General features: G+C 38.8%; 1 protein-coding gene across 3 annotated transcripts; it reads left to right on the top strand.

Moving 5' to 3' along the window:
- The first annotated feature begins 2119 nt into the window (after nucleotides 1-2119).
- On the top strand, nucleotides 2120-21472 carry atf7a (activating transcription factor 7a). 3 transcript variants are annotated; one of them, XM_084917366.1, is made up of 12 exons: nucleotides 2120-2177; nucleotides 8598-8669; nucleotides 12086-12182; nucleotides 12386-12498; nucleotides 12914-13078; nucleotides 13263-13411; nucleotides 15272-15365; nucleotides 15468-15587; nucleotides 16565-16708; nucleotides 17012-17200; nucleotides 17655-17760; nucleotides 18452-21472. In XM_084917366.1, exons 2-12 carry the CDS (start codon nucleotides 8622-8624, stop codon nucleotides 18682-18684), a joined length of 1458 nt encoding a protein of 485 aa, XP_084773492.1. In that variant the 5' UTR covers nucleotides 2120-2177; nucleotides 8598-8621; the 3' UTR covers nucleotides 18685-21472. The 3 variants fall into 3 exon arrangements, with proteins under 3 accessions (XP_084773492.1, XP_084773493.1, XP_084773491.1); XM_084917367.1 differs by lacking the exon at nucleotides 2120-2177 and adding an exon at nucleotides 2195-3093; XM_084917365.1 differs by lacking the exon at nucleotides 2120-2177 and having other exon boundaries at nucleotides 6273-8669.
- Nucleotides 21473-22520: the final 1048 nt, after the last annotated feature.

The raw sequence follows: 22520 nt of genomic DNA, 5'->3' as shown, positions 1-22520 counted from the left end.
AGCAGCCACCAGAAGATAGCTACACTGTGGTTATAAAGGGACGGACATGTTCAGCAATAACACTCAGACTGTGGCATTTAAATGATGCTTAGTTGTTACTACGTGGTCCAAAGTATGCCAAGAAAATATCCCTTCACCGGCAGACTGAACAGTTACACGGCAGGATAGAGCCGTGCTTTCATGTTGTTTTTTTATTCTGACCCTACGCTCATCAGACCAGACAGCGTTTTTCGAATCCTTTGTGCTTTTAGGCAAGCTTCACTTTCCTGTTCTCAGCTGTCTGGAGTAGCATACGGTGTGGTCTACTGCTGCTGTAGCCCTTATGCTTTGTGGTTCCATGTTCAGAGATGCTCTTTTGCATACCTTGGTTTTAAGGAGTGGTTATTTGAGTTACTGTTCCCTTCCTATTAGGTCTAAGCAGTCCAACTATTCTCCTTTCCCATTCTCATGTGCATTTTGGACTTCATCAGGTCGTCTTCATCTCTAATTGCCAAAATGCATTGAGTTGTTGCCATGTAATTGGCTGATATTTGTGTTAATGTACAGTTGAAAAGTGTACCTAATAAAGTGACCAGTGGGTGTATAACCTAAATTCAGAAGTAATATTCATGATCTGCTGCATCTAACATATTCTCTCAAGGGCATGAATAATAAAAAAAATAAGAGTTTTAGTACACATATTGGAGTGGATCACAGCGGCTACAGCGAGCAGTTCAGAGGAAACAGATAATATATTTATACTTAGTATTTGTGAAGTAATTTCTAATTGTAGTGCAAAAAATACCCAGAGTATCGATGGAGTTATGATAGAAGTGCTATTTACAACAGTTAAACATAAGGCTTGTATTTAATTTTACATTTTAAAATGCTAAATGCTTTTTTTCTGGGGAAAGCTCTTGACAAACATATTTAAGTCAAAGAAATGACCAATTATACCGTTACTTCAGTGTCTTGGAAAGAATTTGAAAGCTACCATTAGCACCTTCAATTCTCATATTATCCATTGGGGGTCCCTCTAGCCCTGTCTCTAAGTCACCAGCTTGTAAGACTGCCTTTGAAGTAAATGTGACACTTCTATATTGGAGGAAACATGTATTGTTAAGCAACACTGGCTGTAGATTACATCAGCCAGTTTATCTGAATACATTTTTGAATGTATTTTTCAAATGTATAAGAAGAGCTACATTTACATGATCACAAGTTCAGGCATATTCATTTGTGATTTTTTTTAACCAGCTACTTGGGGCTTGTACCTTTACAAAGGGATAAGTTGAGAGTATCAGGAAGGAAACCAAATCAAGAGGGGAACGACCCCACTGCTGACAGCTGTGACATACCATGTAACAAAACTTCAATCAGTGACTTGAAAAAAAAGAAGATATCATGAAACTAATAACCATATGCACCACAAGTATCATAATTTTCACGTTTTATCATGTTTTTTGAATCACACAGATGCACAGTCAGTAACTTTTTAAATTAATGACATGTTGATGATATCAGACAAATGAGACATATCTTAAAAATGTAAGTGACAGTTCAAGCTTCCAAAAAGCTTCTACATACGATGTACAGTACTTAAAAGGGTGTTATATTCGCAAAAGTTTATTGTTCGAAAACCCATCAAATTCATACAGTTATGAGGGGAATTCTTACCCTGCAAAGCCAAATTTACCTCTTTTCACGAGTCAGTTACAACTAATATCTTAATTGCTGCAATTGCACCCACTGTATAAGTGGACTTGAAGTCAATGTTTCTCTGTTTAAGCTTTAATAAATGACACAGAAAACATAAAGATTGTTTTCCCATCTAGTCATCCTATGCTTAAAGATCATACAAAGGCTGAGGGGGGGAATACAGACACAGAAATAGCAGCAAGAAAAAAAAATGTAAGAGTAAGGGTTACAATTTCTGATGAGTCAGGAAAATGTTCAAAAATTAAGTTTCGTTTCATCATTAAACTGTAGAAAATTTGGGTTGAATTTATATACACAGAACTTTCATTATGATTAAATTTAAAAAAACAACAACAAATAAATGTAAGAGCTTTCTGGTGCATTTCTTTACATGTGGCCAGGCAGAGATAGCTTGTACGAAATCTCGCGATAAGTCCGCGTCGAGGGGAGTGTCAAATTCCAAGAGAGAGGAGAGGGGAGTCAGAGAGAGGGGCGCGAGGGTGAGTTTGTAAACACTTTATTAACCTTTAAATCCACCATAGATTATTCGAGTATAGTAAATGATTACAATGTCGCGCTCGACACGACACTTTTCAGTGTTTGTTGACGTTAAAACGACACGTCTATGTAGTTGTCAAAACTGTTGTGGGAGCTACAACGTTTCATTCGGACCCACTGTGTCTCGCTTTGCACTCAAGTGTCACTCCGCCAACCAACTAAGTGCTAGCCTTTTCGGCTTTTGTTACTCTAAATACCCGAAGTGCACTTTGAAATACAGCAATTCACGTCGGATGTTATTAAATTGATTTTAATATATGTCTATTGTCACGGCAGAAAGTGGTAGCAAGTGCTACTATCACTCACTTTTTAAGTGTGCGCTCGGCCTGTTGTTAACGCTAGCCACATTAGCTAGCCATTAGTTTTGCGTTGATAGGAAAAAAAAAGTTGATTTCGAGATTTTAGCCAATCAGATTCAGCTGTCTGACGTTATTGACAGGGTTCGAACCTATGAGTGCCCTAGAAGTCGCAAACTGACGCTCTCGTGGCCAATTGCTGAACAGAATAGGCGGCATTGTTACGGGAAAAGGCTGGGCTTATGTACCCGTACGTAGCCAGAGGTAATGGAGGCTAAAAAAGACAAACCTTTTCGACACAGTCAGCGGTGTCTTCACAAAGGAACTAAAGTTTGTGGAACTTTGGGAATTCAACTTGAAATTATCTTCGTTTATATTGCCGAATATGTGGAAAAAAGCGCGCTCGTGTAGATTTTTTGGCGGTAGGATATATTGCGAGAATTTGGGTTTGCAAGGAAACCTAAAAAAAAAAAGTACTAATGATATCCACAGTATTGCAATTTGAACTGCTCAACGCCCCACGATCCATGTCTCCATCCATGTCAACACCTTCCTGAGAAATGTAGGTCATGTTTTTGGCAGAGTTGTGCATCATTCCTTCACTAAGAGAAGTGTTAGAACAGAGAAAACTGCACTATGTCTTGTCCAACCAAATACATGCAATTACTGAAGAGTAATGCGAGATGTTTGGAAGTTGGACCCAACACAAATGTTCTTTGCAGCTTGAAAATTAAACTTTATTTTTTTTTAAAGTGTATATTGCATGCTTTTAGGCATTTCTGTTGATTAGATTAGTTAAGTAATGATTGGCTTGAAAGTGTTGTAGAGCGTGGGTAAAAGCTACTGGCTACATTTCAATGTGGTGTTCTTCTTTTTGAATTTATAGTTATAAATCTATATTTGCTTGTTAAAGTTGCAGACCACAATCAAATCTACAAAATGTCTCTGATTTAATTTTAGGAAGCTCCCTTAAGTCCATCCTGTATTGTTCTGCATCAACACTGATTTAGCTTTCAGGCCTTGTTGGTTATGCAGAAGTAGGAATAGGATTTCTTTTGTTCCATTTACTAAATCTTGTGCTCACTTTGCTTACATAAACAAAACACTTTGGTTCTTGCACACACCCAGCCATAAACCTGGATGTCCTGTCTCAAATGCTCACCTCTGATCCCATAATTATCCAAGCACATATTTGATTTGCATTTTTTCTTTCACGGTTTCTTTTTTTATCCCCTCCCCTCCAGCCCCCTTTAGTTATTTTTCTCTTTGTGGGGTCTCCCTACCCTCTGGCAATTTAAGCCCCAGATTCCACAGTCATGGCTGCAGTGCAAGCTATTAATACAGTTTGTTTAGTCAGTTTCCTAGCAGGCGGCGTCAAACACTGGATGGCTGTGGCTGATTATAGCTGGGACTTGTTCCCTTACACCTGCTGAGTCGGAGAAATCCAAGTTAATGTTGGGACTTTGGCATCGACTCAATGAGAGAGACAGAAATGAGAACGCTTTGAGTGCTTCCATGTCACCTTGGATGAAAGGAGGTGAAAATACTTGATATCAAAACCTGTAATTGATATCAGTGATGTGCATCAGGACTGATGTAACGAGTTGACTGATTATCTCGCATGAAATTGGGGGTCTGCATGAAGTAGCTATTTGAGGGTATAGGAAAACGTTAGTGAGACACTTCTGACAGTCGCAACATTAATTTAACTGTATCATTTCTACCTGTAAAAAAATAAATCTAGGCGGTAATTACGGATGGCTTCTTAATGTGAAGCAAGTAAAAGATGCTGAAGAAAAGACCTTAACACATCTGTTTTAATCAGTTTAAGCAATTGGTTGGGGCAGCTATGAAAACAAATGGTGTTTTCCACCCCTGTCATCTGGAATTTATGGTGGATTTTCCACAAAATCAAATCCCACATTTCATGTTGGTGCCAGCCAGCCAAGTTAATGTCTAGCATGTCTTTAGTAAGATGTAAACTTTGAAATCTGTTCCTACTCCTGATGCCAGATGTGTCCATTTCCTCAAACAGTCCACACCCTTGGTATAACGAGCTAGATGGAGTATCTCGTTTGCAGACACGTCCACCCAAATAGACTCAGTAGATTGGAAGCACTTTGTGAGGGGCCTTGCACTGACCTGTTGCCTGCAAGAAATCAGACTTCTCTGTTTCATGGGTTCTTTGACGTGTGCAGAGAGGGGCAGCGTTTGCCTGCAAATATGATGCAGACCCCTTTTCTCATGAAGCAGACAGACTCAACCGTTAGGTTTGTTACAAGCTAAGCTTCACAGGAGAGTGTCTTATTCCAGCGCAAGGCTTCGGTAATCGCGCGCTGGCTCAGGGACTGCAGAGGGAGAGATGGAAGGAGGAAAATATACTGACTTCAACATTGGGAAAACTTTCAGACATTTATGCCTTGCCAAAAAAATGAATAATCTGTCCCACTCAATAATGTTAAATGACATGCACAACACATGTTAGAGGTACAGCCAAGGTTAATGTGGTCAGTAACTCAGAAATAGTGAAATGCTAAACATTTTTAATTTGTCTTTTCTTTCCAGTTTGTCGAAAACCTCTATGTACTAAGCAACTTTTTAATTCACAAACAAATTTTTGCTCAAAAGTAATGAGACTGCAGTGTTACTATACTCCTCTCAACAGATTTCTCCTCTTTGGTTTTTGACCCTACCTGTTGAAAATTTGTCTATGCTTGGCTGCAAACAAGATTCAAATCCTTATGTCCCAGGTGAACGTGTTCTTTCATAACATCTCTGCCCTGTTGGGCTATTGACCTGGGACGTCTGGGAATGTCTCGTGCCTTCTCATTGGATGACTTTGGCGATGTGATCCCTTGGGCCGTATGGGTAGCTGTGTGGTGTGGTGTTTGCTCCGGTGCATCCCGCAGCTGCTCAATCACCTTAGGATGTTGGAAGTTGTACTCATCAGTTTTTGCATTGTAGTGGCTGCATTGTCCTGCTGAGTGAGGAATCGGGCGAGGACGAGTGACGTTACCATTGTTGTCACAAAAAAAACAAACCTGCGCTCAAAATTAATATTAAATTAAGATACTCGTTTGCAAGAGTATCAATGCAAACAGTGGTGTCTTTGCATCTTCCAGCTGACACACAACTGCATGCAGCACCATTGTAGTCAGGCCCACAGCTCCTCCCCTCACTAAGAGCTGAAGTAGTTATTGTCCATAATACCGAACAACACTTTAGAAGGAATTTCAGAGGTCAGTAAAGCTCTAGTTTCAACAACATTGAAATATTAAACAGTTATCTAACCAGCACACATGGTAATGATAGCTGTTTAACTATTAGTAATTGCCCCATAGCCACATTAGTAATATGTTATCATTAACAGATGATAGTCGACTGTAGTTAGACAAAAGATGAATAATTATTGCAGGCTGAATGGGCTATTGAGCTGTCACAGACTGGATTACAGACACATGGAGAACTGGGCATTTTGCTGGCTTTTCAGAGCAGTTGGGGAAGCATAGTTGAACTGAGCAGAGAGTCCAGAGTGTGGAGAACTAATTGGAGCAAATAGAGAGTGAAATCTGGAGCAGTGCAGCAGAATTGGACGGGTTTCAGTCTTGAAGAGCAGAGCTGAGTATGTGAAGAGCTGCAGACTGAGGAGCAGTGTGAACTGTATTCAACATCTGCTGCCGGCAGGTGTGGACCAGATGAGAAACCTGAGCTTTTTTTTTTTTTTTTTTTTTTTTTTTTTAACAAATGTTTATCAAAATCTGTTTCTTGTTTTGTTGTTGCCAGCTGTGAGGTCAGTTTTAAAATCCAATCAAAGACCGGTTAAGTCTTTCAGTTTTTGTTCGTGAAGATAAATTTCTTTAACCTTCGAAATCTGTAATTTTGGGAAAATTAGTTAAAAAAAAAAAGTTAACTTTTTCACGATATCACTACTTTGACATTATTTAGTTGCAGGATGCAGAAAATCTTGCCTGTGGTATTGAAAACGGTATCGAATATTTTTCTGTGTACAAGTGTCGAGTTTGAAATTCTAGTATCATGACAACTTTAGACTGCCTCAATGCTTAGTTGGTTGGTATGTGTCACAATAACATGTATAAATGCATAATACATAAATACCAGGGGCAAGGATTTTCCAGCAGAATGTTTTGTTGTAATGAAATAATGTATAATGTTATTCACTTTGCCTGCCAGTGGTTGTAAGGTAGTGCTCAACTGGTCTGGTCTTGAAAGACCTGTGATTGGCCCATCGGCTATATTTTCTAAATATATGTTTTCTAAAGCTCGAAAACAGCAAAGGTGCAGGAGTTGCTTTTGCTTTTTGAATTGCAATAAACTGAAAGATAATTATGGACTGTCAGTTGATGGTAAAAACAGAGAGTCTACCCCGGCTTCAAATCAGCATTTTTTTTAAAGTAAAAGTTTAAGAGGTGAATCACAAAAGACATCCTAGGGCTTGTGTTAAATCACAAAAGTCTGACAACATTTTTGCTAGAGAGCTGGAGGACATAGAGTATAATATATACAGTATATTACATAAATACCAGTGAGTGGCTTTATTTTTCCTTTGTCTACATGTTGGTTGTGTCTGCGTGTGTACATAACAAAGTCCTCGATGCAGTTGGTGTATTTTCAGTGGGACAGTGTTGTGTAATAGCTGCCAGACGTCACTCTGGGCCAGCTGAGAATGCTAAAACATTCATGTCCGTTGCCTCTACCCCCTCCCCCCTCCAATTTCCCGATTTAAATTTAATGAGTTATTTTTCTAAACTTCCCAGTTTGTCTCCACGTGCAGTGTTGTTCAGCTGTGCAGAGCAGCGCAGGGTGGGGGTGGCATTAGAGATTGAAGCAGTATGCTTGCATTTTTTTGCCACTTCAGAAGAAGAAAACAAATAAAACATGCACGTATTTAACTCTCAACAACAGCATTTAATAAGAAGGTGAGAGGGGTGTTGTGTATAAGTTTTATTGGAAAGCTTTTTAGGTATTTTCAGTAGATTAGAAGGGCCAACAGTGCTGCCCACATATGCCTCTATTTTTACTTACTTTACAAAATACTGTTAATACTGTGTTAATAGTACACTAAAACTAAAATCCTGGGGCACATTTATTAGAAGTAAAGAAATACAAAACGGCGTGATTATGCCCTGAAATATTTTTGAAATAATGGTTATCTTTTGATGAACTTTTTTATGTTTAATGTGTTTTTTTGTAAGTCATGTTAACAACCAGCTAGCAAAAGGTAGCTACACTCTAACAATATATACATATTGGTAAAAAAAAACTATACATAATTTAAAGTACTTACTAATATAACATTAAACTGTGGTTAAATGTTCATGTTTCAAAAAACTTGTTAGTTTTAGCTATGTCAAATTACCTTAAAACTCTTCATCCTGCTTCTCAGGAGCTGAACCATCCACCTTAAGATTGCAAAATTTCATAATATTTAAAATATAAGTATCAGATGTTCATGTAGAAGTAGTAAGATGACCTGGAGAACAAAATGAATCGAGGTCAATGGGAATGTGTCCAGTGCCAGAGATCTGTTGTGTGGAAACACATGAAAACCTTCATAAAGTGAATGAGGAGGTACTTAACCTTAGATTGCATGTGCGGCACAGAGAAACAGCTGACTCAGAGAGCGGGAAACATTGAATGAGGGGTACAAGAAGGGGAGGGGAGGCAAGGTGGCAGAGAGGTGAGGAGAGAGTGGTAATGAGAGGAGGCGGCATTGGAAGTGAGGAAAAACGAGACAGGGAAAGAGAAGGAGACGGAGATGTCTTTGTGTAAACGGTAGGTGCCGTCCTCTGGTGTAAGCAGGCTCCTCATTGGCCAGCCCGAAGCCCCCGTGTGTGTGAAGGAAGTATCACCAGGGAAACTTCTTTTTGCTGCCACTGTGCGTGTTTTCCTCCTTGCCAGGGTTATTTTTAAATACCATTCGGCTTCCTGCTCAGACTAAAGACTACAAGCCACAGCATCTCTGTTTTGTTGTTTTCAGGATTTTGCCAGTACACACACCAAAAAAAAAAAGCTGCAACAATGTTCTCTTCTTCTCCTCTACCACAGTTACATTGCAGGCTCTTTGCAAAAATGGGGGACGACCGACCTTTCGTGTGCAATGCTCCTGGATGCGGACAGGTAAGTCCTCTCTTTTCACGTCCTGCTCTCTGTGGTAGTAATCTTTGCCTTTTGTAATTGCTTACCAAAGGTCAGTACTGCACTTCACAGTATTGTACTTCTCAAAGAAAACTATATGAAACCGAAAAATAAATAGACATTCTTTTTGAGAACGCACTGGTTTTAATGTAGCGCTATATACAACAACCCTGAAAAGATACGTTCTCACTGCAAGCGTAAACGGACATATTTATGCAACACTTATAATTAACATCACACCGATGACATTCATGCTAGCATGCCGTTTTGTGAGACAATGCTGTCTTCTTTTGCAATGACTCACTGGAAGCTCCAGTGAGTAATCAGCACCGTTATTGTTTCAACCTGTCACTGCTGACTTCTAAGCGCCTGCAGACACAGGTTTGAGCCGAGGCAGTGACTCAGCTGAGTGCCAGTAGTGCACTCACATGCCTGTTACGTGGTGTTTCGACGAGGCTTGGTTTGATATCGTAGAATAGAAGAAGGAAGAAATTAAAAAGGAGTCTGTTCTTAGACTCATGATTATTCAACACAGGAAATCATCATGTCTGATGCTGTGTTCATTTGGGTGTGATATCCTTAGAGCTAGTAGTGAAATGCCTCCTGGGAATCTGAAGGAAAAAAGTGTTTATGGGTTTACGCAACACTTGGAATTCTTGGGACTTCTTCCATGCTCTGATCAGAAGAATGGGATTGTGGTTTGAACAGCAGTCATGTAAAGCAGTTGAACATGCATAGTCGATAAATAAGTGATGATGAGTTGTTTGGTAATTTTCTTTTCAGAACATGGCAGACATCTAGGGACCCTTCCTTTGTCTTTCTTTACATGTTTTTGTGATGTAAATACTCTGCATATTTCATTGGTTTGATTATTAATTTATTTTACTGCTTAAGCAACAGAGAACCAAAGAGGCAAAGTGATGTGGATGACAGTGCTGGTCTGCAGCTGTGTCACTCTCAAAGCATTGTTTTAGAGCCAGACTGTTGTATAAACAGGTGTGGGATGGCAGAGTGGTGCTAGATGTTTGGGTATGTTGTCAGTATCGCAGTGCCACCTCACTTTAGAGAACCCGTACAAGGTTATAAACAAACAGTTTTCTTTCTTTTATTTTGGTTGAATCTATGTCAAAGGGCAGAAGAAATGCAAAACAAAAATAATGAGAAAAGAAATCACATTTGTTTAGCACCTTTTAAGAAACACAGACTCACTTTACACACACTATCTGATATCACTGTGTTGGTGTTTCTATGTCATGATAATTATGTTAGAGTAGCATTATCCAAGAATTTGGCTAATGATCATATATTTATTCTATTGTACGAAAAAATAAAGAAAACACTTGAAATTCTTACAATTCTTTCCAGAACAGAAAACTACATGATCGTTCAGTTGCACTGCTGATCCTGATCTAAAGCCTGAACCATGAAATAATTGCCAGAAAATTACAATTTTTTCGAATTGAGTGTTTATTGAACTTTCTGATGAGATAAAAAAAAAAAAAATCATTTGCACGTATTAGCTTTAATTTGTAGAAACTGTGTATCAAATATGATACCATTGGCTTTAAATCGTTAAGATAATGCAGGAACCACACCAACACGGGGGTATCAGATGCACTTGCTTTACACGCACACAGACAGACGCACACAGACACACAGACACACACACACAGACACACACACACACACACACACACACACACACACACACACACACACACACACAAGTCAAAGGCATCAGTGAAATAAAAAACAAAACAAAACAAAAAAACAGGTGAAATTGAATAAAGTTGTCATGGTACACATGTAACAACTTCTCGCTGGTTAAGATTACAGAATTTTTTTGGGGAGTCATGTTTGTGATCACTTACTTTCTTTTAGCTTGGTTTTCATCTCTGCCTACTCCTGAGAGAAAAATGTGGCTCTGTAGCTGATAATGAATCTACTTTGTTAACAAGCTAAATTAATTGTTTCTTCAGTTAGTGATGGAGCCACATCATCAGATTTTTGGTAACCAGGGTTGAGGTTTTTTTTTTTTTTTTTCCTTAAACCAAAACAAGAAAAGACAAAATCTCAGTTTAGTGCTCTGCAGGGTTCTTACCACAGGTGGTCCAGCTCACATGCCACAGCAGTTAAAACAGGAGTAATATACAAATATTGATATACACAGGCTTGGTGTTATCTTAACAAGCAAGTAATGCATGTAAATGCAAATACAATCTAAAATTGGCAACAATCAAATTTCCGTTATAATACTGACAAGGCATTTGATTTGATGGTTTCCACTACTCTGCGGTAGTGGTCGGTATTAAAGGCATTGAGGTTCAGTACTCTATCCTGTACATTTGCCAGCACCTTCATTATATGTTTATACATTTTCTGGCCTTTAATTGCAATTTGCTGCTAATTATTGTATCCTTTATGTCCAAATACTGTTTTAATGCTGCCCTTTTAAATGCAACAGTTCTCTACTGGGAAAGTCTGAATCATGCCCATAATAGAACAAGGATGATTGATTCCTGGCTTTGCTCAGGATTTTCCTTTTACCAAGTTAACAACAACAACAAAAACAACAGCAGCAGCTCCCCTATTATATGATGTCCAGTATTTATTGCGTGGGGAGGAGTAATCCTAGCTGCCATTTTCTCATACATGGAGATTAGTTGGAGATAGTTTTTCTCCACAAGACCTAGCTGCCTTGTTCAGAGGAATGAGACAGATGGGACACGTATTGGTGATGCTCCTGGTCGGGCTAAAAATAAGCCCCCCGACACTTGACTGTGTTTCCACTTCACTCTCACGACTGAACTCGCAACTGCAACACGGGACCCTAAAATAGGCCTCAGTGAATGGTGAATAGGCTGGTGCCAGAGCCAAGATTATTTCTCCTACGTCTCTCGAGTGAATCACCTCACCACTTCTCAAAAGAAGTTCCATGTCTCCGAGGACGGCTGTTAATGCCGTCTGTGCGGTTGATTTGAGCTAACGCCAGGCTGCTTGTAGCTTAAGCTGCAAGCAGCCAAAAGGAAGTAACAGAATTCAGACTTTCTTTTATCGTTACAGACTCACAGTTCATACATGTGTTTTACACACTAATTCATTGGACAACACCAAGTTACGTGTGCAGCTATTTCTGCAGCTTTTGTGGTCAGTTCTGTCGATATATTTTTTTCCCTCTTCCTTTATTTTTATTTATATATACTTCTCTATGAAGTTGTTGACATTTTCACCTTTTTGTCACATACTGGGTGCTCCACAGACTGCATGTGTTGGCCACAAAAGATTATCTATCGCTGATTTTAGCAATACAAAAAACAGGATGTCTCTTCAGAACGCAGTTGCCGTTTCTTGTTGGCTAATTCATATAATGTTCTCTTTCGTCTTGTTCGCTTTTCCAGAGGTTTACCAACGAGGACCACTTGGCAGTACACAAACACAAACATGAGATGACGCTGAAATTCGGACCAGCCAGGACCGATTCGGTCATTATTGCAGGTACTCTCGTCCGTGTGAGACAGACGTTCATCTTCACTGTGTTTTTAAATGTCCTCAAGCAGCATTCAGATAAACAATATTTATCCTAACGTCAGCGTGCTCCAACACTAGATATCACATGGGGTTTTACATTCAGTGTAAGTGTGAACTAACTGTGGTGTTGTTACTTTGAATAGTTATATCTGCTCATTACATTTTCCTAGACCAGACACCTACTCCCACTCGTTTCCTAAAGAACTGCGAGGAGGTTGGCCTGTTCAATGAGCTGGCCAGTTCCTTTGAACAAGATGATGATGAGAAGAGGGCCAAGAACTCTGTAAGCAACACTTGCGGTTGATGATTTTATCTTCTTTTATCTCTGCGCTTGTGCATGACCATGTGCATTACAGTTTACAGTAACCGAAGAAATTTTCTACAGAGACTCGACATGACCAGAAAGAATTACATTTTACTTCCTTCTTTTTTATCTCAAGTATTAATTCAGTCAAAAAAATTACAAACTTGAAATTCCTGCCTTGCACACAGTCCGTGTGTCATTTACATTTCAGTTTTTGCAGCAATTTCTTTTTAAACTGTTTGGTGTTTTATTGCACTTTATATGCGTTTCACAGCCGGGGTTGTGGCTGTTTAGTTTGTGATGAATGCCCACTTCCCTTTTTTTTCTTTTTTTAATATACTTTGGTCTATACGTAGTGTAAGCCTATTCTCTTTATCTGTAACTCATTTTTCAGCTCCCTGCTTCCAACTCAGTGGCTTTGGACATGAGCCTGCAGACACCATCAGAGGTGAAGGTGAAACAGGAGGCACCTGTAGAAGTCGACTCTTCACCCCCAGGCAGCCCTGACTCCACATCTGGGAAGTCGGACAGCAACAGGGAGCCTCTAGTTAAAGGAAAGGTACAAGAAAACTTGATAAGGGGGATTGCATAGGTGTGTAGAGAAGAGGGGAGTATCTCTAAGTGATGTTGCAAGTAATTCATGATACATCGTGGCTGCAGTGGTTGCAGAAATTTGTTTGGGGGTACAAATGATGTGTGACATAAAAGCCTAATTTATTTATTTTTTTGTTTTAATCTTGTAGGACACACCACCCAGGAATTCAGCCCCTACCCCGACTATTGTGCGTCCAGGTTCCCTCCCACTACATTTGGGCTTTGATGCTCTTCAGCCCACCATGCCATCACCCACTTCCGTCATCACACAGGCTCCACCCTCAAATCGTACTTTGGGGTAAGTTAAGTTCCAAATCCTTTGGTTGGTCCTTGCTAACCTCTTTAAGCTTAATCTTCAACTTAAAATAAATTCTAGGTTAAAAAACATGTTTTGCAAACAATGTGACAACATCTCATGTTCTTGCAAGTGAACCTTTAATATCAAAGATACCATCATGTTCTTTCTTTTTTCTTTTCTTCTTTTTTTGTGGTCCCGACGGGTCAGCCACAGTCAAAAACAACCAAAAGCTGTGCTCTACTGACAAAAAATTATGCCAGTTTTGATCTTGTGAAATAGGATGTGAAGTTTTGCGAAGTATTCATGATTAATAAGAAAGATACGCAGCTTTAAAGGGAACTATTGAATTTGTTTTTTCTGTTACAGACACTATAAAATAGGTGTTAGGATTACCAGCTGTTGCAGTTTTCCCCTGTTAACACAAAATTCTTTATTTTCATATACAGATGTATGTAAAGTAACACAGCAGCAATTTAGATGTTATCTTGGGATAATGGAAAAGATGATCATGGTTCACATCAAATCTGTAACATTTCACTGAAAACAAGTACACGTTAATAAGAGAAAGTTTATAGCACATCAGTTTATTTGCATTCTAAACTCATGCATTTTATAATTGGGTATAACTTATCAAAATGTTTCTCATTTATGGACATTAATGTGTTGCATAAAAGCCCAACGATGTGTAGTACGTCAATTACTGTACGGGAAACTACAGCCTGCAATATGCTGCACAAAACTCAGCCCATGAGCCTGTAACATGATTCTTACTTATGTCTGCAGCAATATTATATGCATAGGATTTATAACCATTATAAATAATAAAATATCATAAAGTAATGTTTATATTTGCTGTTGAATCAGTCAAGTTAAGCACGGACGCTGCACAGTGTTTCAGACAAAAGTCGACAACTTCACACATTTGTGAAAATAGCTGCAGAGAGGGTAAAAATCCCTTGCTTGTCACACTCAAGGTTTTGAAGAAAGTCATAATATAAATCTTAACTTTTTATATTTTTTTTGGACATGTAAAATGTGAAACAGCATTAAACTGGTTAAAAACTGGTATTAGAGGGAATGCATATATGTTAAATCATAATTTGGAGTGTTTGCATTCAGATATATTTATATTTGACAGAATTGGATATTTAAGCTAAGATCAAACAATTTCACGTCATTAATATCAGAACTAATAAAGTCTTTTTTTTTTCCCATTTTGATGTTTTGTTTTTCATTCAGTTTAGTTTCAGTTGTTTCCACTCTTGGTTTTCTTGTCTCGTTTTTGTTTCTATTGTTTGAAAATGTTTAGTTTTAGTCTAGTTTGTATTATTTTCCATTTTTTAGTAGATGGATCGATAAATATAATAAAACACAAAACTATTCAAAGTCTCAGTAAACATGACCATCATTGCCTTACCAGGGAGGTTGTAATAGTTTTGTTTTTTGGCCAAACTAGCAAACAGTAAAATTATGTTTTAATTTGAGCTTAGTTTAAATATTCATATTTATTTTTCAAGTGTAGTTTTCATTTTTATTTTAACTATCTAAAATGTGTTTTCCACACTGGTTTTAGTTTTTAGCAAGTCACAATAACCTTGATCAAGAACAACTCAAATAAAATTGTATTTTTTACTGGATTATAATATTGTGTTACACACATCAACCCAGGTTTGTCATTTGATTGTGGCCGACCCTGAGAGGAAAAAAATACAGTTTAGTTCATGAATCTATGAAATATTTTCTCATCATTAAGCGATGGACTGCATGTTCTATTTCTTAAAAAGCATAATTTAAAATTCATTAACAAACACAAGAGTGAATCTCCTGTTCTTATTTGTCCTCTGCTGTCTGTCTCTCCAGTTCACCGACGAGCCATTACCCTATGATGATGCTTCCCTCTGGTCAGGCAGTGCCTGTGCTGCCTGGTCCTGTTCAGATGCCTTCTGTCATAAATGTAAGGCAGACTAACAGTCTAAGTATGTTGTAACTTTACTTTATAACTTAGAAGTTGGTTTAGTTTTAACCCATGCATTTGTGTCTCATATTTGATCACCAGCTGGCTCGACCCATGTGCATGGTACCCAACATTCCTGGGATCCCTGGTCCTCCTCTGGGAGGCAGCAGCAGCGGCTCCAACTCCCCCTCTGGCTACAGCATCCACTCAGAGGCCAAGATGGTCAGCACTAGATTAGCTCTCTATTTTTATCTATTTATCTGTTCTTTTTGTCTCCATCTTCACCCTCCAGCCTTCCGCTGCACAGGCTTAGGTCCTTCGTCATATGATCTTTTACTGTGGTTGCTTGTTTATGTAACCCTTTCACCTGACAACACAGTTTGCACTCATTTTATGATAGTGCAATGCACGCACAGAGATTCATGCCCAGTTTCTACCTTGCAGTTATGTCCCAGATGAAACAGTGCAGTCATTGTTTATGGTATTTAAAACATAAAGTATCCCCTTTAGCACATTCCTCTGTTTACCCTAGCCCCTCACTCCTTCAGTCGTAAGAAGATGATCATCGGTGTAATTAAAGACAAACTTTTGTTTGGGTTTTTTGTTTTTATTTGGGGTTGGGGGGGTTTCGGGCTGATCTGCAGAATCTTTTTGTTCATGGCGCTCCTAATACAATATGATCATTATCGAGGTCGCTGTATATATATATAACATTTGACTGCTTGTGTACCTTCAGGGCTGCAGTCATTTCTTTTTTTAATCATCACGGCTGAATTAGTCACAATTTAAAACAAACGTGATCAAAACCCAGCAACATGATCCAAGAACTGCTGCGGGAGCATATAAAGCCTCCAGATCTGACTGAAGGAGGTCACATGAATCTGTTGCTGAAAACAGTTCAGAGAGAGCACATCTGTAAATGTTGTCCTCGGAGAGAATCAGGCTTCTCCATGTTTTAAACAACTTTAAAACATGCCAAAAATTGGTAACTAAGGTCTTGTCCAGGTTGTTATTGCAAAGTGGGAATCCGTTAATGTAGACGCAGAACAGTGAAGTTGTATACATGCTGTTGGGACTGATTCAGACACGCTTTGATTATGACTTGTGGATTTCTACAAAGTTACAATGAAGTTTTTCATGATTTTTTTTAAATTCCTGTGGCTGTTATTGATGTTGCTTATTTGACTGTTGTTCTGTAGCGTCTGAAGGCTGCGCTGCAAAGCCCGTCAGGACAGAGTATGGGGATCATGGCCATGGGCAGCAGCCCCATGGTACCTCAGAAGGCAGAACAGAGTCAGCTGCTTGTCCAGCAGCCAGACGCACCATCACCTGCACAACCTCAGGTACTCAATGTTAAGTATAAATTCCTGACTGTAACATGTTTTTTTTTTTCATCCATACAAAATATGTTTTAAACTTGGATTAAAGATGATCACATCTAAGTCATCTAAACTTTCTTTATTATATATCACATCACTTGTTTTAGTTAACAGAAAATTGGGGATGTTCTTGTTGTGCCGAGATGACTCTGGTGTGTGCTGGCTAAAATGAAACTGTGACTCATACTTCCCTTTTCTCGTCTTTCTTCCACTCATCTCGTCTGTCTGTGTGTTTCCTTCTGACCTTTACCCTGCTTCTCCCTCCAGGTATCTCCAGCACAGCCTACAGGTGGGCGTCGACGGCGGACGACAGACGATGACCCCGACGAACGAAGGCAGCGTTTCCTCGAGAGGAACCGGGCGGCAGCATCCCGTTGCAGACAGAAACGCAAACTGTGGGTCAGCTCCCTAGAGAAGAAAGCCGAGGAGCTCAGCACTTTGAACGTCTCGCTGTCGGTGAGTGGGCCTCCAGTGGGTGGATGCTACTGATGGGGCTTCTAACTACTTGTAAAAGTTTGAGAGGTGGATTCCAGATAAGATAAATGAGTTTGCATTAGGATTGAGTAAATTCTTTTTGCAAATGAACATAGCTGATAGATATGAAACAATGGAAACCACTACATCTTGTTTCATATCTTTATTTTGTCAAATGGAAATTTTAGGTAATATTTACACCTTACGCCTTGTGGGAAATGTACGCTGCTCTGCAGTGGAAGCAAAACCATTTCAACTTTTTTTTTCTACCGGAAAATCCATTAGGGAAGAAAAATATGGGAAGTCTGTATTTTAAATTACATAACCAAGCATTACTTTTTTTTCCTTATTGGTTTGGGAAGTGTAATGTAATTTCTGAAATGTAGTATTGTAGTACTAATCAGTCTGATTTTTTTTTTCTTTTCCATCCTCTCAGAATGAAGTGTCTCTGTTGCGTAATGAGGTGGCTCATTTAAAGCAGCTGCTGCTGGCCCACAAGGACTGTCCTGTAACCACCTTACAAAAGAAGACTGCCTACTTAGGTGAGCCCTGCACAGCTATGCCCTGTTCACACGGTGCTATTTAAAGTTAGAGGAAACTTGAGTCTGAATTGCATGTCTTAGATATGTAGAACTATAGTAGATGTATTGTGCAAAGCATAAAGAGCTAAAATGAAATTTGAACCTCAAAGTCGCTCTCACATTTTAATTGAAACACACGGCTTTGGTGTGTAGCTCTCTACTTGTGATTGCAAGAAGAAATGAGCAGGCCTAGGTTACAATATAGCCATGCTGCTGTGGCTTTAGTATCTTCATGTGAGCTGTAGTTTTCTTCAGTGCCCACAAAGCAATTGTAATTTTGTTGAAATAATTAGGGTTCAGTTTGTTATGGCAACGGCCACAGTGGATAATAATGTGTCTAAAAATTATTAATAGAGTTGGATAAAAAGCAACATTTGCAATTTAGGGCTGATGGTAACATTACAATAATAAAACAAGAACTATAATTAAGTAGAAAAATCTTTGTTCCAGTACTTCTTGTTTTATTTGTAGTATTTTTTGGGGCATTTCCTTGATTTTGGACGGGATAAAGTTACTGAATATAGCTTGATTTTCCCTCGAATAAAAATTAACATAATGTCCAAAGATTTTCAGCAATGAAAACTGTGGAATGTGCTCAATATAAATGAGATAAATATCTTTGCCTGTGTTGCCTTTTTATTTTTTTGTATAGCTGCAGACGAGAGCATGAAAGACATGTCAGAGCCTACAGGTTCCCCTGCCCCGGTGATTCAGCACAGCTCTTTGGCGCCTAGCCCTTCTACGGGGCAAAACGGCCTGAGCTCAAGGGCAGCAGCTGAGGCTATGGCCATGTCAGTGCTGGCAGGAATGGGCCAGCAGCAGAGAGCTGAGAGCGGACCCTCTCACATTATCATGGCTGCACAGTCTCAATCTGCTGCCAGATGATGAGCGATGCCACCAAGGCCCACACTTGGCTCATCACCCAGGGTAGAAAAGACTCCCACCTCCCAGGTTCCCTCATTTTTAAATTCAGAATTTCACATCTTCTCCTCTGCCTCCCCTCCCCTCTGTGGTCTTTCTAACCCTCCTGGGGAGCCATCTTGCTGGGGCCTGGAGCTCATCAGCAGCCTTCTGGGAAAGGACTGAGACTTTTAAGAGAGCTTCCTGTTAACTTTGCCATAGACTACAGGGGCTGGACTCCAATACCCCCTCCCCCCTGTTTCCTCCTGTGCGTCCCTACTCAACTGTCCTCACCCTCAGTAATAAGGACTCTTCACTGGACTGTAGGACTGCATCAAGTATACTGCCATAACGATCTTCCCACGTGGACACGTGCTGCACAGGTGTTTCGTAAACTTTTTTTTTTTGTGTGTGTGAATCAAATCCGATATTAAACAGCACACAGGGCTCTACACTTTTTCCAGCAGGGAACAGTGCCTTGCTCTCCTCGTCACTTTAGCCTTGCACGCACACCCACACATGCCATCACAGAATGCCTCCCTATACATCCTCAGCTCCAAAGATGCGATAGTTGTCTAGAATTCTCTGACTCACATCTCAATTATTCACTCAGACCTTTAGTAAATGGTTCTCAGCCACAACACGATCTCAACCTAGACCCAAAAACCTTACCTCATGTACACCCCTTTATGATAAAGTGTATTAACTGTGTGTGTGTGATTGTATATTTATGTACATCAGAACATAGCAGTTTGCCTACTCCTGATCTGATGCGTTATTAGCTAGATTGTTAGCATGTGACTTTTCTAATAGGGTGTTATGTTTTTGATACAGTATGTGCAGCTATATTTCTTTTAACTAATTGGCGCATCCTCCCAGATTGACCCATGTAACCAAAATTATGTTAGATTGCGATTTAAAAATAAGTTTGTTGGAGCAGATTTTTATTTTATTTTTTTTCTGACCTGAAGGGAATTGAACTTTTTCCACCTTTTCGTATTTCCTGAAACAGGCAGGTGGTTTATTGGTATGTAAATGGAGGCCTTTTTCCATTTTTACATGTAACTGTTCTGGTGACTGTGTTTTCTCCGTGTGTGGGCCCTGCTGGACTTACTGTAACTGTTATTTTCACACTTTTCAGGATGGTTGCACATCCTTTGCTGCTCGTTTGAAAATGCGATGAACCCCTTGTTCTGTATGCTCTCTACCAAACCGAAACTAAGCCATAATGGATCTCTCCAAAGACTATCTGGTACTTGTCCTGGGACAGAAGTGAATACCCTGACTGTTATTTTGTGATTCAGAGGTTGCAGTGGCACTATGACAGTATATCACTGCTTGTAACTTGCACTTACACCCAGTCTTTCACACAGTGTTTGATCATTTTGCCTTAAGATCACATTTGTGCCTCCGATACCCCCCCTCACATAAATATATACAGATTTGCTTGTATGGGGGCAAAAAAACGGCTCTAGAGAAATATATTAGTCAGTGTATATAAATTGGGAAAAAAATGAACATCAATAAATATAACATTTAATTAATAAACAAAGCTTTTTGAGGCCTTTAAGTAAATAAAAAGTGTCTTTTTAGAATATTGTTAAAATATTGAAGTACTTGTCTGTCATCTGGTGGAGAGACGGAGCAAAGACATCTCCAGTGGTCAGAGCTTTAAGGGCAGAAGACGAGCTGTCTTGTGACTGTTTCTGAAAGGCTCCAGTTCTTTTACAATATCCCCCAGATGTTTTACCCAGATATCGATATATTTTTACATGAATGCTCAAAGTGGTTTGCTTTTTTTTCCCTGTCCCTCTTTTGCCCTCTTTCTTAATATTTTCACGAGATATGATATTTCAAAAACAGGATATGACTTATTAACACAAGGACATTTATGCACTAAAGTAATGCAGGTTAACTATTGCTTTGTATTTCTGTTCAATTTACTTTTTTTTTTTGCTTTCTTATCTTTTTTTTCTGAGATATCAGAATGTTTTTTTTTGTTTTTTCTTTAATGGTTTTCTGTTATCTGTACTGTATAAACAAATGGGAATTTGCTGAGCAACTTTAATACCTTTTCCCTTTTGACTGAACCTCTCCTCCTACAGTCTCAATGGCGACCCCGGCAATTTGTGTAATTTGCTGGCAGTCAAATAGACGATTGTTCATTTGAAATGAAAATTCAAACTGCATTTAGCTTTTATGTTTTCTTGTATTCTTTTGTTGCGTGCTGTCTTTAGCACCACACTCTTCATCATAACGCTTCTGATTGCGCTGATGACTATAGAGACTAATTTCTTTGACACAACGATTTGTGTTTTTGTTGGTTTGTTTTCTCAACAGAAAAATGGACTTGTGCTTTTTGTTGTTCTTTTTTTTTTTTTTTTTTTTTTTAAAGAAATTTTACACCCTCTTTTTCTTCTTTTTTTTTTAATACCTTTTAACAATCGGTCGTGTCTTTTGAGCTTCGTTGTCTAACTTATTGTTTTAATTGGTCAAATAACAATAATCTTTACAGTCTTTGGCCTGTTAACGATGGGCCAGACTTGTTCTAAACATAGCAATTTAGTGGGAAATACAGTAATGTGAAAATTACACATAGTGTATTGATGGTTTTTCACACTCCCTTTGTTGGACTGATAATTTCTAAAATTGTCCTTGTATTGTACATATCTGTACTATATGAATATATTTACTTTTCCATGCATGTCCAAGAGGAATACCATGAACACTTACAGTGCTGCAGTTTTAATTAAAGAAACTACATCATAATGAACATTTATACTGTTTTATCTGTGTTCAGTTATCATATCAAAAACATGTTTTCTATTGTAATGTAATTATTAATATGAATGATTAAAGTGGAGACTTAGTTTGATTAAAAAAGAGATATGAAAGGAAATGATGTATACAAAGGCATTGAATAATACTCTTTCAAGTACTTCTACAATATTGTCCAAAGATTTAGAGCCCCTCCTCACTTTTTAAATATTGTGCTTGGAAAATGGGGAATTGATGCATGGATTTATTAAGCATGCAGACATATGTGGATCTTTAAGGCAAAAACAACAACAACAGTTTGTACAATTCTAATGAGCTTGAAAGTCAATATTTGGTATGACCACTTTTATTCTTCAACACAGTGTGAACTCTGTGACATAAGATTCCCTGTTATTTCTTTAAATAATCTTCAGGATTAATTCTCCAGGCTTCTTGAAGGACATTCAAAGCTCTTCTTTGGCTGATAGCTGCCTTTAGATGATCCCACACTGCTTCAATACTGTTGAGATCTGGACTCCGAGGAGGCCAATCCATGACTGACAGTGTCTCACATTTCCCTTTCTTAAGCATGTCTTCTTGACACTGAGACTATTTTTGATGAGGCTTCAGCAAACAGTTTTTTAAGTACATGAATTTCAGACACTTTCATATGTATTAGATATTTTTTAGGCCGACCGTGTCTACCTATCTACTTTTGTCCTTTACTTGTCCATACCAAAATACACCAGTGTGCAAAAGTGTTTACCCCCTTCCCAATTTCCTACTTTGTATGTTTGTCACACTTAAATGTTTCAGATCATCAAACAGATTTAAATATTAGACAAAGATAACACAATTAAACACAAAATGCAGTTTCTAAATGAAGGTGTTTATTATTAAGGGGAAAATAAATTCCAAACCCGCATGGCCCTGTGTGAAAAGGTGATTGCCCCCTGAACCTAATAACTGGTTGGGTCACCCTTAGCAGCAACCAGTGTACAATCAAGAATTTGCGATAACTGGCAATGAGTTGGTTCGCTCATCTTTGCACAATTGTTGTAATT

Source organism: Perissodus microlepis, chromosome 20 (genome assembly GCF_051167445.1).
Source record: "Perissodus microlepis isolate ML-2025 ecotype Zambia chromosome 20, ASM5116744v1, whole genome shotgun sequence".
NCBI classification, from domain to species: domain Eukaryota; kingdom Metazoa; phylum Chordata; class Actinopteri; order Cichliformes; family Cichlidae; genus Perissodus; species Perissodus microlepis.
This window is presented reverse-complemented; position numbering and strand designations above follow the sequence as displayed.